Source organism: Callithrix jacchus, chromosome 1 (assembly GCF_049354715.1).
Source record: "Callithrix jacchus isolate 240 chromosome 1, calJac240_pri, whole genome shotgun sequence".
Taxonomy (NCBI): domain Eukaryota; kingdom Metazoa; phylum Chordata; class Mammalia; order Primates; family Cebidae; genus Callithrix; species Callithrix jacchus.
The window spans coordinates 35,889,635-35,905,549 of record NC_133502.1 but is presented as its reverse complement, the minus strand read 5'-3'; the positions used below and the strand labels follow the sequence as shown (position 1 = coordinate 35,905,549).

The window sequence follows — 15,915 nt, the reverse complement described above, 5'->3', positions numbered from 1 at the left end:
ATCTGAATTGATAAATTATTTTTAAAACTTACTGCTTCAGCTTCTGCTCTTGTCTTGAATGTAATTACTGCATGAAGTGAAGAATCATCAATCTGACAATCTTCAATTTCACCATATTGCTTTAAATTAAAAAAAAAGTATTTCCTCCAAATAAATATTTTGAAATATCCAAAAATCCTAATGGTATTAAAAAACATTAAAATACTAATAAATATAACCCAGAATACATAACAATTCATAATGGTTAACAGAAAAGTATGGTGAGTAATTTATTTTAGTCCTTGATATTGTAAGATAGAAGGTGGCCCTAACTCCCAATCTTATTTACAACTCACACTTCAAAGAATTAGTAAAACTTATACTCGATTGAACTATTTTTGCTTTAAATGAAAAAAATAATGGTCAAAGCCTGAGCTTCCTTGCTAACGAACCTTCCTCTTATACTTATTAAACCAATCCCAAGATAAACTCTTTCTTAAGCAACATATTGAATCCTCAAAATTCTGGTATCATTTCCAAAAAATGGGGAAAGAAAGAAATAGAAAATTTAAGTAACTTCCCCAAAGTAATTGTTAATTACTGGGATGAGATTCTAGGTCTGTTGATTCAAAAGTTTAACGTTCTAACTGACCATGCTTTTGCTTACTATATAACTCCACTATACTTTATTGTTTAGAACAGTTAAAAGCTAAACACACTATATTATTCCTGTTTTTGGTTTGTTGAATTTCTTCCCTTATATGTGGAAGGATTTTTCTACAAACAGCAACCTTTATCACACAAAATTCTAGTCCTTTATATATTACTAATGCCTTCCCTCTTATACCCCCAAAAATTGTAACTAATTTCATTAGATCCACACATACCACAGAAATGTTCTATAGAGCACAGTAAAGAGAATGTCCTAGAGCCACCAAGATTCTAGCTTTACCAGTTATTAGCTGTGTAAAAAAGTTACTTAACCTCATCATGCATCATTTTCTTCATCTCTAAAATGTGCATAATAAAGGTACCTACCTCACAAGTTTATCCAAATAACTCATAATGAATTATTATAAGGCACTCAGAAGGCGTACCTGCCACAAAATAAGTGCTCTATAGGTTTTTAGCTATAATTTTTATTACTGTTACTACTGGTACTGGAAGATACAGACAGCATTTTGTTAATCACAATTTGTAATAGTTAATGGTCCCTTAATATTATAGATATTAAATAATATAAATATTTTCTTTTGACATCCATCATGTGTTCAAATTATAGGTTGAGAGAGAGAAGCTAAACTTCAGTTAAACCTACGCTTTTACTTAAGACTAGTAATTTAAATGTGAATTATCACTGTTAACTCTGGAGTGAAATTTGAATGTCCAAATGCATGTTAGAATTTTCATTTAGAGGCTCTGAATATTTATCAAGCCAAAAGCACCTTAGTCTCACCAAAACGTAATCACAACAAACTCACCTTTCCTGTTTGGATTATTTTAGCACATTCATTGTTAATTTCCTGATTAGCTATAAAACGATATACAACATACAAGTTATCTGGATCTCCTTTCTCTTGTGGAAGGTGTGGAAGTAGGGTACACACACAGCACGGAAGAGTTGGGCAAGATTATCTCCAAGCTTTCTAGTTCTCTAATTCCTTTCTTTATCTCTTTAAATCCATCAAGAACAGGACTTTAGACTCCTCATTTTTAAATACTAATCATTTTAGTTATTTCTTAAGCATAAATCACTTCTGTCAATATCTTCATATGTCCTGACAAAATATCCAAAACTGCTGCAAGCCTACAATATGATTTTTAAACACCTAAGTCTGAATTTTCAAAAGGTTAAATCATTTATGTACCTACCTACTAGTTTACCTATTCTTTTAGATCTAAACTAGTTTACTACTTCATGAAAGTTTCCTGTTTTTTTTATATCATATGCCCACATGATACTTCTCTAAGTTACTAAAGTATTTATAGTGCTTAATAAATTGTGATTTGATTATAAAGTATGTCTGTACTTTACTTTGTGTTAAACTGATACAGGTAAAAGCCTTAAGGATAAAGAAGTGATTATTTCCTTCCTATATCCAGAGCAACCACTATTAAATATAATCCTGAGGGTAAAACTGATGTTTAGTAACCAACCTTTGTGATACCACTAAGAATCACAGCATTTAAGATGAAAGGGCCATTCAGCAGGTACAATCTCCATTTTGAACATCAGCCTAATAAATCCCAGGCAGTCCAAGTTAAATAATGGGTTAACAGAGAATACAATCCTATTCTCCCTTCTAGTAGGTCAATCTATTACTTTTAGATAGACTCTTTTTTTTATACCCTGACAATTACTGAGGCAACTTCAAGATCACAGGTCAAAATTTTATGTTGTTTCAATACTGGGTCAGCTAGATCAAGAATAAATTTTTAGCAAACACAAACCCAATTTTAATTTTTAAAAATCTGCATGGCCCATGTAGTATGTTAACTTTTTCTTTAAATGTAAATATCAAATCAAACTAAACCACAAGACTTCCCTCTCTGAAACAATAAAGTTTATATTGTTCATCTCATAATGTTTCATGGCCTACTCGGTATAAGAATAGTAATGCCTCTTCTAAATAATTACACAAATCCTACAGTTTCTGTTTTCAAATTAACAAAAAAATTAAAGATTAGTCAAACCCTTTGTTCAGACTAACAGGTTGAAATTACTCATATTCTTTTCATAATTTCCTCTTTAATTATGTCTACTATCCCCAATGATGATTATCAGTATTTGTTTCGTTGAGCAGTAAGAAAGTACCGCAAAATGAGGAAGAAGATCTTCTCTATCACTCTCTGTAAATGCAGAAATCTCCAATGCCCTGGGACGGTGATCCACCACAGCATGACCAGGCACACCTCGCCCTCGCCCTCGCCCCCTGCCTCGGCCATGAACTGCACCTCGACCTCTTGAATGAATTCCTCTGCCCCGACCAGATGAAAGAATCCCTCGTTTGGCAGCCTAGAAGAGATCAGACACACAGGTTAAACAATGCTGCAATTACTAACACAAGCCAAGCATTACACTCTGGCAGATGAATAACTTTAATGCAGTTTGACAATGTATTCAAATGCCCTATAAAAGGACCACATAATTTAAATTAGGGTTTTAGTTTGGTGTAAGCGAATTTAGGTGGCTAGTTAATCGAAACAAAAATATAACACTGAAGTTCTGGAATTACCAAATGTGCCTTTTTCTAAGTTCTTGCTCTCTAAGATATCAGGATATATCACAAAAAGATCAGCAACTCCTGATTTCCAAGTATATTTCCAGCTCCTGATAATCCAGTGTTAAATGTTACTTCAGAAGTCAGGCTAATAAACAGATAAGTAATATTTACATTCACAATAAATAATTTTTCCAGTTATGATTTTCAAATATAATGTTTCTATTTGTTTGCCAGTTGACTTCAACAGGTAGTTAAATCATTTTAATTACTTATTACTAATATCATTATAGAACCAATGGATATTCTACCACATTATTCTGTATGAGGATAGCACACCATTCCTTCATTCCACAAATACTTAATGAGCATGTTTTGTGTGCAAGTCTTTACCCTCATGAAACTCAAATCCTAAGAGTAAAGAGGCATCAAGCTACTAAGTTATGGCTGGGAGCGATGGTGCAAGCCTGAAATCCCAACACTTCAGGAGGCTGAGGTGGGCAGATCACCTGAAGCCAGGAGTTTAAGACCAGCCTGACCAACATGGCAAAACCCTGTCACTACTAAAAACACAAAAAATTAGCCAGGCATGGTGGCGTATGTCTGTAGTCCCAGCTACTTGGGAGGCTGAGACAGGAGAATCACTTGAACCTGAGAGGCGGGGGTTGCAGTGAGCCGAGATCATGCCACTGTACTCCAGCACAGGTGGCAGAGCAAGACTCCATCTCAGAAAACACAGTAACAATAACAGTAACAACAACAACAACAACAAAGTTATGTATTATATTAATGAGAAGTGACTCAAAATGTGAATAAATGCTTTTAAGATTTGAAAAGAACTTTAAAGATTTGCAGTGAATAACCCACTAGAATAAATATTCCTTGAAAGCATTTTTTGTTTCCATTTTATTCTCTTTTTTATCCCCAGCAGTAGCTGGTGGATTGTATTTAATACTTATTCAATGAATCAAAGAAAAAACAAAGAAAAAAAGCAAGAATCAGGTAGAGGTTACTGCATGAAAAAAGGCACCAAGGCTGAAAGGAATGTAATTTCCCAAAGAATGAATACAATCCAGCCTAGCTGGATGTAGAGATAAACTTGGAGAGGCATAACTTTAAGGATCATGTTAAGGATTTTGAGTTTTATCCCAAGAGCCATGAAAACCAATTAAAAGATTTTAAGCAGTAAAAGAGTGATAAAACCAAATTAGTGTTGAAAAGGATATTCTGGCTAGAGTTTTAAGAACAGAGTAGAAGAAAGAAAAGAAACTGGGAAACCATTCAGTATGCCACTACAGAAGACCTGAAGAAGAAAGTCCAGACTATAGTGGTGGCAATGGAGATAGAAATAAACGCATTTAAGATACATTTAGGAGTAACATATGTAAAATTTGGTAATTAATTAGATATAGATGCTGAAGGAAAGGGAGGATCAATTAAGACTGACAAATTTCTGGTTTGGGTAACTGTATAGATGTGGTGTAGAAGCAAGATAAGCAAAATTTTTAAGATGTTGAGTCTCAGATGTGAGATATCCAAATGGAAGTGTCAAGCAGACACAACTACCAAATCTCTCCTAGTGCAGGTATTTCAGTTTCTTCATCTCAAGACAGTTAATCTTAACATTAGCTAAAATAATCATCTAATATCCAAATAATAATGCTAAGTGAAATAAGCCAGACAAAGAAAGACAAATACTGTATGATCTCACTTACTACATGGAATCTAAAAGGATCAAATTCATATAAGCGGAGAGCAGAATAGTGGTTACCAGGGGCTGTGAAGGCATAAAGAATGGAAAGATGTTGGTCAAAGCATACAACATTTCAGTCAGATAGGAAGAGCAAGTTCTAGAGATCTATTGTACAGCAGTGGTTGGTGGCTACAGTTAATAATAATAATTGTATACCTGAAAACTGCTAAGAGAGATTTTAAATGTTCAATTTTCATCAAAAAAAAAATCACAAGTATGTGGGGTGATGGATATGTTAGCTTGATGTAATTACTTCTCAACATAAACATAACATTTTGTATTATACATAACTTTCCATTTGTCAATATAACAATACATAATAAATTTTAAAGCCCAAGGATTAATATTAGTAATAGAACATTATATACCAAAGTATCTTCTGAGGAATATTAATGCTTCAAAATGCTCCTTGAAAAGGGGGGTCCATGGACAAATAAGTTTGAGTAACACTGAAAACTTAATATGTATTTTTAAAGATTGAGAAATTAAAAGCCTCTAAGAAACCCCACAGTAAAAACGCATGTCCAATACAACCTGTCCCAAGGTTGTATTATTTAGCTTAAGAACGTTTTTTCACCAGTTTTCTATTAACACCTAATGAATTAATTACTGTAGCAAATGAACACACTCTGGGAAGTACTGCACTACTCCATAAAACTAATATTCACTGAAAACTAAACATAAGTTGTGATAAAGGAAAAACAAAAATTGCCATTCAGTGTTTAGCTATGTTACAATAAAAAAGCAAAACACACAATAATAAAGAATTTTGGTAATGCTATTATTTATTTAAGTCATGGGTCAGAACATTTTTAAATACTATTTTGTTTGAAGATTCCACCAATACTGGCATGAAATCGCTACAATGGGAAAAACACAATTTCTCTATTAACATAAAAGTTATCTTTTTCAAACTGTTTTTTCCCCCCAAAAAAATACTGGGCAGGACACACATGCAAACATATCGAGTTTTCAGAGAATGCAAAGGGATGCACGTTTAGGACAACATCCTATGGCTTCTCATGACTTTCAGAGAAAACAGAGCTTTAAGGGAAGTCTGGTAGCTACTAAATGTTAAGTCTTTAATACCTGGATGACAGTATTTAAAATAGATTTCCATCGTGTCATAAAAAATGATCAGCCTACCAACAAATTCAGAAAAAAAGAATCTCAGATAAAGAAAAATAATCTCAAGTATAAAAACCTTAAATTCCTGTATCAAATCATGATATAGACATGTGGCAACTATTTTAATGACATCAATGTCTATTTCAAAATATAATTCCAATTTCTGAACATCATTTTGCTATTCAAAAATTCTCTCTCGTGTTATATAATAGGAATCAATTTCACTATCGGTTTTTATATAAATAACCACCTAACTAAATTACAAAAAAAGTTTATTTCTTTTCTAAACATCCACAGCACCATCTATAGGCAAAATTCAAGTAAACATATTCTTCAAAATAGTTCTCAATATAGTTCTCCAACTAAAACTCTCATACTTACAGCAACTCAATTTATATGCAAAGAATATCTCCATAAGAATATATGAAAAGCCTTTATTATAAGTTTCCTATCCCAGGAAGGATAGACCAAAAATAGAAGAGAAATAAAATTCATTAGAAATGGAAGAACTCGGGGATATTAGGCAAAATTACTGCCACTTCTCATTAAGTAAGATTTTATCTAGTAGCTCTGAAAAATTTGTTGACGTCTTCCCTCTTTCCTATATTAATATCCCAATATGTATGTCAGGGATTACCAACAATTTTTAATGAGAATGAAGGGAAGGCAATATATTTTTAAGCTGACCACTACAACTACATTTGCTTCCTTTAAGACTACTGTGTAGTTGTGATGAAACATACTTCCAGCTGTAATTCTGTATACTTCCTCCTAAGTTCAGTGACTTCTTCTCCAGCCTGCATCTTCTTATATAAATCCAGTTCTGTGTCAAGTAATTCCTTTTGCATCTAAAAAATAGTGATTAATATTTTAGATGACAGTAATTATTATCCTGCATTGATATAAAACTTTTTAAAAGAACTTTAACACATCCCATTTAACCTATATATATCTCCAGTACAACCTTTCGTCCAAGCCAAAATACACACCTCTACAATACTGCAATAGTTCCCTAACTTGTTGCTACTTTCACTGATTTTCCTATAATTCCTTTTCCATACAGCAGCCAGAAGGAGAATTATATAGACTGATATGGGATTATTTAAAGGAAATAACTGAAAGGAAAAGCAAAAAGCAAACCCTAAAAAACCAAGGTGCTAACGAGCAATACAAAATATGTTTTTATGTAGGAAACATATCTATCTACATACATATATCTATAAAAAGAAAAACTAGGATAAACCAGAACTAATGATACTAGTGACCTACAAGGGATGGGCGGGGACAGAGTGCCAGGAATCAAAGGGTAAGGGATCTTTTATGTATTCCTTTTTATATAGTTTTGCTTTTGAACCCTAAGAATTGTTTTTCTTCTTCAAAAAATAAAATACAATAAGCAAGAATGGGGGCCAGGGAGAGGGGATTGAAACTGAATACAAATGCAAATAGACTCAATATTATCAAACTAATAACAACTACACAAAATGGGGGGGAAGTAATTTTAGAACACAGTTCTGACTTTACACTTTTTTTTTTTTGAGACGGAGTTTCACTCTTGTTACCCAGGCTGGAGTGCAATGGAGCGATCTTGGCTCACCACAACCTCCACCTCCTGGGTTCAGGCAATTCTCCTGCCTCAGCCTCCTGAGTAGCTGGGATTACAGGCATGCGCCACCATGCCCAGCTAATTTTTTGTATTTTTAGTAGAGACGGGGTTTTACCATGTTGACCAGGCTGACTTTACACTTTTAGTGGAATACAGCAAGGCTGTAAAGAATGTAAAAAAATTTTGAATTTTATATTTAGTTAGTTGCTGGAAGTGGCATTGTTGTAGCAATTTTGGAACTACTTTGAATGTATTACAGTATTGTGTTAATAAATAATATATTAGTATCAGTGGGACCAAGTTGTCATTATGGGAATAGAGATAAAATATGAACTAAGAAAAGGAAGAACCATGTGGTGTTGAATTTGAATTTAAAAAACATCAGCCATGACTTTATACATATATACATAAATACAGACAAACCAAGTATGAACATTGTATAACACTGTTTTTTTTTTTCTTAATCACTTATTACCATTTAAAACTATCTTGCTTACTTATTTGTATCCAATAGGTTGATCTATCTGAATTTTCCCCTTTTCAATCAATTTGTTCTATACAGTATGGTAATACTTTTCTGTTATTAACCCTCTATACCACAACTATTATGTAATATAAAACTTAAACCCTTGTCAAGCGGTCAAATACCTATATCACTTTGTCTCAAGATGCCTTTTCAAGATTACCCATGACTACTTTTGTAATTACTGACTTTCCAACTATAACTTCACAGAATTTAAAAGTTTAGTAGAGTTTACTTGTTTGTACTTATTTTTTTATATAAGGCAGGGGAATAATGGAATATACAATGGTCAGATTTTGAACAAAAGATATTACCTACAAGAAAAACTCAAAAAGGTAGTGTTTAATGCTTTTTAATAAGTAATAACATGAACAGTACAAATTAAAATACCTGAGTCTTGGTTTTTATACTTTTTGGAAGACAGCGTCCAGGAGAAACAGCTTTGACCTCATCTTTTAACTTGGTAATATTTTTCGTCAAAACCTCTAAAGTTTTCATTATTTCTGCTTTATCTTCAGACTTCATTGTTTTGTTTTTCTCCAGTTTTGAAATTAACATCTGCCAAATTTTTAAAAGGAGAAAAATAAAGCTAATTAGTTCTACTACCATTAACAAAACAAACACTGCAAAGGAAGTTTAAAAATAAATATTACTATTTTTTTTTAGTTTATGCATTCATGAGAAGGCTAACAACCACTAATTATCTAAAGACAGCAGAACAGCACATCTAGTGATGTTAACCATATCTCAATTCAAGTCTTACTCCTGGCTAACTTTGTGAAGAACTATTACTATTTTGGGTCTCTCAGAACATAAGTTCAAAGCACACAACCAGAAGAAACTCAATTCTAACACTAAAAAATTATCAATATGAAAAATATGTTAATAATTTCACTGTCTAACCCATTTGATGATGTTATTGCCTCTAAGTATTCCCACTATCAATGTAATATGCAGCCCAGAAAGAACCAGAGAAAAAGTTTTATGATTCCTTTCATTCAATGAGATATTAGAAAAAAATGAATATTTAATTACTTTTTCACCTGAGAATGATATTCCCAATATGAACAAGAAACAACAAGGTAAGCAAAATAATATAGGGTAAAAGAAGCCACATGATTATTGTAGTTTCCTGAATCAGGATGGCTTCAGTTATTGGTTTTGTGAAACACTGTGATTTCTCTTAATCAACTATATCCAACTTTAAATTAGAAAAGATATACATTTCACATCAAAATGTAGTTTCTGTATTTTCAATATTTTGAAATGTTATACTACTAAACCCTCTTACTAGACATAATCAAGAACTGAGACTAATTAAATGTCATAAATTAGAGTAATACTGTCCAAAAGAAGGCAAGTCACATAAGTAATTTTTAATTTTCTAGTAGTCACATTAAAAGCATAAAAACAAATACAATTTAATAAAATATTTTGTTTAAAGAAATATATCCAAAATGTGACATTTCAACAATTATTGTGATATTTTACTTTTTTCTTGGTACTACATTTTGAAATCTAGTGTGTATTTATATTCCAGCAAATCTAAATTTGGAATAGACACATTTCAAATACTCAATAGTTAGATGTGGCTACTGACTGCTATACTAAACAACAGAGGACTAGAGGATTCTAAGCTATTGAAGAAAGTTACATATCAATACTGAGAAAAAAGGTTCCATTTAATTATCTGTTGAACAATCTACTGTGCAGCAACACAGGTAGATGAATACCTTAATTTCATTTTATGTTGATAACCATGGTACTAAAGTATACCCACAATTTAATATATGCTCTTCGTCTCTAATATATTATCACTGATATTTGTTTTACCATTACCAATTAAAGTAAATCTGTTTATGACTAGATAGTATAAGATTAAGTTGACTCAAAATTATAACATTTGCAAATATATTTTGCCAAATCTAACTTTAATATTTTACCTTCTGGGTTTCAATGTGCTTTTCTAAAATTTCTTGTTTCCTTTTCCTTACATCCTGCTGAAGTTTCAACGCTTCCTAGAGTCAGGAATCAAAAATATCATTTGAATATTACTAAGGGTAAATTATTATTCAAGAGAAGAGAAATGGTTATAATTCCAGAAGCCTGTCAACAAAAATTATATGCAAAGTTTTTCTAGGTAAAACTTAAAATATGTAGGCAAGTTTCAAAGATTAATCATGAGAACCTTTCTTTCAAAAAAAATTTATATTTACTGCTATACTATGGAAAATAAAGGTTCAGCTGCAGCCAACAAACACCCTTTTAGTCTTATTTTGTGATAAGCACTGAAAAAACACATATACAAAGAAAAACTTTCCTATGTGCAAAATTTTTTTATACTATACCAGTTGTACTTACCTGTTTTTTTTTCTGTGCTTCATTATTATCAACTGCAGAGGTGGAAACAAGTAAGGTTTTTTGTGCAGCCTTCAAAGCAGCTGGATTATACACTGTTTTTGTTAGGCCAGTAGATGTAGACAACACCTACCAATACAAATTCAACTTTTAAAACAATGTATCACCCACTCATGATACCCTATTTTCTATATGACTCCACTTTAAATCACTACTTTAAAACTTCAGTTTCAAAACACACTGAACTAAATGTATGTTTTAATTATAACAAAATCATATCTGGTGATTTGAAAGGTAGAGTATAAATGAATAATAAGTTCTAAAATTTAAAAAAATTAACATCAAATACCAATAGAGAAAAAGACAAACATATAAAAATGTCAAAAAGAAAAACAATGCTACTACTGTATCACTGAGAAAGTATTAATTGTTGAACATATTTACTACTATTTGTAGTGACTAAAGAAAAACCACACTCAAGAACATGGCACAAAAGGAAACTGGCTGCTGTCCCTCAATTTAACATGATCGTTTGCAATTTCCAGTTCAGAAACATACCCTGTTTGCATTCATTCTCCATTCCTTTGGTAGCAAAGCTCCTGCTTGAACTGACCTTATTCCCCAAAACCCAGCTCAGGTTCAGCCTAATACAATCAAGACCTCTACAAGGCCTGAATCATTTCTCTCTTCTACCCAGATCCTTACATGAAATTTTATCCCTTTGGCTATTAGATAAGAATGGTATTAACTATTTTTTGTTAATGTTAGCTATTTAGTAAAAAAAAAAAAAAAAAAAGACGTAATGATATATTAATTAATGTGTCTTTTCCCCTGTCTACATTGTAAGGGCATTAACATAAAGACTATGCCTTTCTCTTCTGTGCTTCTCCCAGTACCTAAGTCTTGCCACCAACTAATTATGAGACCATGGGTAAGATCAAGTATCATCCTGGGCCTCAGTTTGACCATCTATAAAAGAAGAAGATGAACATGATGTTGTATCTAAAATCCTTACAAACCCAAAAATTCATTCCAAAAGGGCAGAGATTTTGTGTGTTTTGAAACCAAGTTTTGATCCTGTTGCCATGAGTTTAAGCGATTCTCCTGACTCAGCCTCCCGAGTAGCTGGGATTACAGACATACGCCACCACGCCCAGCTTATTTTTTGTATTTTTAGTAAGATGCTGTTTCTCCATGTTGGTCAGGCTGCTCTAGAACTCCTGATAGTCATCTGCCTACCTCGGCCCCCAAAGTGCTGGGATTACAGGCCTGAGCCACCATGCCTGGCCTGTTTGTTTTGTAACTTGGTTCTGTGCTATACACAGTGCCAGGCGCAGGGTAAGTACTCAAAAAACATTTTTACACTAAACTGAAATAATTAAAGATTAGAATAGACAACATTTTCTATAAAAGGGTCAGTTCAAAACAACAAAGTATTGGCTACCTTTTATATCCTTCAAAAGCAAAACAGTTTGAGTTCCATAGGCTGGTTGGCTACTGGTTCTTTAAAAAAAAAAGCCTAGGGATCCTTGCAGGGCGATCTATAAATGCTGTAAAACTAAACATGAAAGCATGTGTGTGAACGCTGCAATTTTTCAGAGGAAAAACATTGCTTCTAAAGTGTTACAGGAGTTCATAACCTAAATAAGGTTAAAAGTATAAATGAGAAAAATAGCCCTATTTTTTTAGCCACTGAAACATTAACATCTGGTTATAACAAGTAGCAATCTGAAGACTACTTTCTAATCTTTCATTATGAAATTTGATTAGGAAACATCACAAATCACTATTCTAAGTACTCAAGAAGTTGTTGGCCTCTAAATGAAATAAAAATCTAAAACACTATAATTGTACCAGTTTCATACACTACGGCTGACATTTAAAAATACAGGTTGGCCAGCCACGGTGGCTCATGCCTCTAATCCCACCACTTCGGGAGGCCAAGGCGGGCAGATCGCAAGGTCAGGAGTTCGAGACCAGACTGACCAACATGGTGAAACCCCTATCTCTACTAAAAATAGAAAACTTAGCCAGGCATGGTGGCTTGTGCCTGTAATCCCAGCTACTTGGGAGGCTGAGGCAGGAGAACTGCTTGAACCTGAGAGACGGAGGTTGCAGTGAGCTGAGATTACACCACTGCACTCCAGCCTGGGCAATAGAGTGAGACTCCATCTCAAAAAAAAAAATTAACTAAAAAAATTAAGTTTCTTAACAATACTTGATGTCTATTAAAACTTTATCAATTATTCTATTTGTGAGATGGGGCGTGGGGGTCCTCACTCTGTCACCCAGGCTGGAGTGCAGTGGCACATATCTTGACTCACTGTAACTTCTACCTCCTGGGCTCAGGTGATCCTCAGCCTCCCGAATAGCTGGGACCTCAGTTCCCCACCACCACATCCAGCTAATGTTTCATCTTGTTGTAGAGACAGGGTTTCACCATGCTCCCCAGGCTAGTCTCCAACTCCTAAGCTCAGGCAATCTTCCTGCCTTGGATTCCCAAAGTTTTGGGATTATAGGTGTGAGCCACCACACTCAACAAATTAAACGAAGATTTTGTTTGTGGTGAGACTTCAGTGACCATTCTTTGTAATTCTAGAGAAAAATTTCTTCCATGCTAACTTACCACAGCCAAACCATATGACTATACAAAGATGAGATAGTAACTTTATTAGTAGAGAAACCTCTGAAAACATAGTCTAATTTAAGTTTCACAAATTATTTTCTTCATGAGGGTTCCATAACAAGTTGAAAAGTTGTGATCTCCACCCACCCCCAAAAATTCCAATTATTTAAGTAGGAAACAATGAATATTGTAACCCACTTCTCCTATTTAAAATTTATATTATCTTCATAATAAAAGCAGTGAGAAGCCCAGAACAAACCCATATAATTTATTTGACCAAGAATTTCTCCAGTTTGAGTGAAAATACTCCTTTTCAAATCATTCTTAACATCTAGCATCAAACTAAGGAGTGCTGGTTCAGAGTGAATGAAAGTATCTATTAAGACTCCTTTATTCCTAGAAGCATTCCTATTTTGCTTTTTATCCAAGAACATCATTCTGTAAAACCGGAACATCCATGAATTTGACTCACAAGCCTACAACTCAGTTACTGTAAGACACGCTATCACTTATATACCCCTATTAAAGAAAAAAAAAAAAGGCTTCCAATCATAACCTGTGGCTAACAATTATAAGACACAGCCCAATGTCAGAGGTGTTAAAATGTAAAAATCTGTTTTATAAACAGTAACTATATTGTTCACTATTTGAATCTATTTGGTTCTAGAGATTAGTTTGGATAGTAAAAGATACATGTATTTTCAAAAGACGAAAATCTATTAAAAATGCAACCAGTGGAGGGAAGTAACAAGCCCAACAGAAAAGAAGATACTCCAATTCCTAAGAACACAGCGACTTCTCCAAAAAACTACATCTCTATTTTCCAAATGCATTTCTATATGTGCTATAATTTTTACATATTTACTCCTATATATCTTACTACACTTAATTCCAACTGTGTATGAATTATTTTATACTTTCTATATATACAACCACGTCATCTGTAACAGTTATGTTGCATTTCCAATCGTTACTCTATTTTCCTTCCTTAGTACACCTGTGAGTCTCTCCAGTACAATACTGGGGAAAAAAAAAGTGATGCAAACAAACATCCTTGTGTTTTCCAATCTCAAGGAAAAGCGGTCAATATTTCATAACTGAATACTGTATTAGCTGTAACAGTTTTTTTCTCTTTTCTTTTTTTTACAGATTTCCTTCATGAAATTAAAAGTTTTTCTCTATTACTCCTTTGCAGAGTGTTTAATGTAACTAATATACTTTATCAAAGGCTTTCTCTATTGATGTAATCATCTAGGGTTTTTTCCTCCCTCATTCTACTAAAGTGGTCAATTAAACTGATTTTTCTAATGGTAAATCAACCTTGCATTTCTGCAAGGAATAAATGCTACCTGGCCATGATTATGTATTTTATGTATCACCGGACATTCGCTAATATTTTGTTTAGGATATTTGTGTCTATGATTATGACAGATGTTGATCTATAATTTTCCTTTCTTGTCGTATCTTGTCAGGTTTGCTGTGCTGAACTCAGAAATTAAGTTGAAAAGTATTGTGCCGTGTTGTTAAAATGTATAGCACTAATAATTATTTTCCCTAAAAAGACAGTGATAGAGGTTAAAATCCATTAACATCTCCTTATTTTATTTCCTACATAAAACATTACCAGGCATAACTACTAGTACTTGTAAAGAAGGAGAAAAGCACTTCTTCACAGATAAGAATGGGAGGAAAAAAGTATTTTGTAAGATTAAGTTATCAAGTATCATTTTCAAATAACCAATGCCAAGTAGAAATTAAATACAAATACAGTTATGATTGATGTTTAACAGCCACACTCACAGTAAGTAGCTCCAACATGTTTTTTAAGCAGAAATACCTTGGTTTAAAGCAATAAAAAGATAATATCTGAGGAGTTACATGTAGAAAGCATATTAATACAGTTAGTGTATGGTCAGTTTTCATAGTAAGTAAATAATCACCTGTTCAGTAAATCTGAATGTTCATTTATGATATTCACTTACACATAGATGTGCATTCTGTATGAAACCTAATTGAGAATTCTGACGAGAAAAATAGAATTTTGGTTTAAAGTTAAATTTATACATACTTTTAGATATTAATAGTTTTTAAATTCCAAGAATACAAAGTATTTTTAACGCACTGATCTATCTTATCTTTTTTTGTAATTTAAAAAATGTTATGCTTTTAATTGACAAAAACTGTTTAGAGATGTTCCTTATCATATGAGGGCCTACATCCATTGTAAGTTGAAATATCATTAAAATTGAAAATATATTTTCAACTTACAATAAACATCAAATTGAAAAATCATTAGACAAATAACTATATGTTGAAGACTATATTTATCATGTACAACATTGTTTAAAATATATAGACTGTAAAATTGCTAAGTCAAGCTAATTAATATGTGTATTAACTCACTTTTTTGTGTTGTGAGAACTCTTAAAATTTACTTCCGTGGCAAATCTCAAGTATGCCAACACATTGTTACTATCTATAGTCACCATGCTGTACTATAGATCTCTTTATTTCTCCTATCTAACTGAAGTTTTTTATCTTTTGACCAACATTTCACAATCCCCAGCCCTTGGCCTCTCGTAACCACCATTCTACACTCTGCTTTTATGAGTTCAACTTTGTAAGATTCCACATATAAGTGGAATAGAGAAAAGGATTAAAAGAAAGATTAAAAATCTTGCAGAGAAACATGTAACAAACATCAAAGTAAAAAATATGTTA

The 15,915-nt window shown here is 32.9% G+C and overlaps 1 protein-coding gene across 50 annotated transcripts in view; it reads right to left on the bottom strand.

Annotated features, from left to right (window-relative positions):
• Positions 1-15,915, bottom strand: part of RBM26 (RNA binding motif protein 26) — a 95,934-nt gene that overhangs the window by 22,284 nt on the left and 57,735 nt on the right. For 34 of the 50 annotated variants that reach the window (XM_008979207.4, XM_078339858.1, XM_078339248.1 and 31 more), the window contains 6 exons: positions 10,572-10,697; positions 10,154-10,228; positions 8,601-8,768; positions 6,825-6,929; positions 2,795-2,995; positions 33-119 (listed from right to left, as the gene is read on the bottom strand). In XM_008979207.4, coding sequence (XP_008977455.1) covers positions 33-119; positions 2,795-2,995; positions 6,825-6,929; positions 8,601-8,768; positions 10,154-10,228; positions 10,572-10,697 — 762 coding nt within the window. The remainder of the gene's footprint in view (positions 1-32; positions 120-2,794; positions 2,996-6,824; positions 6,930-8,600; positions 8,769-10,153; positions 10,229-10,571; positions 10,698-15,915) is intronic. The other 16 variants (XM_035295541.2, XM_078340302.1, XM_078340257.1 and 13 more) reach the window with 1 other exon arrangement.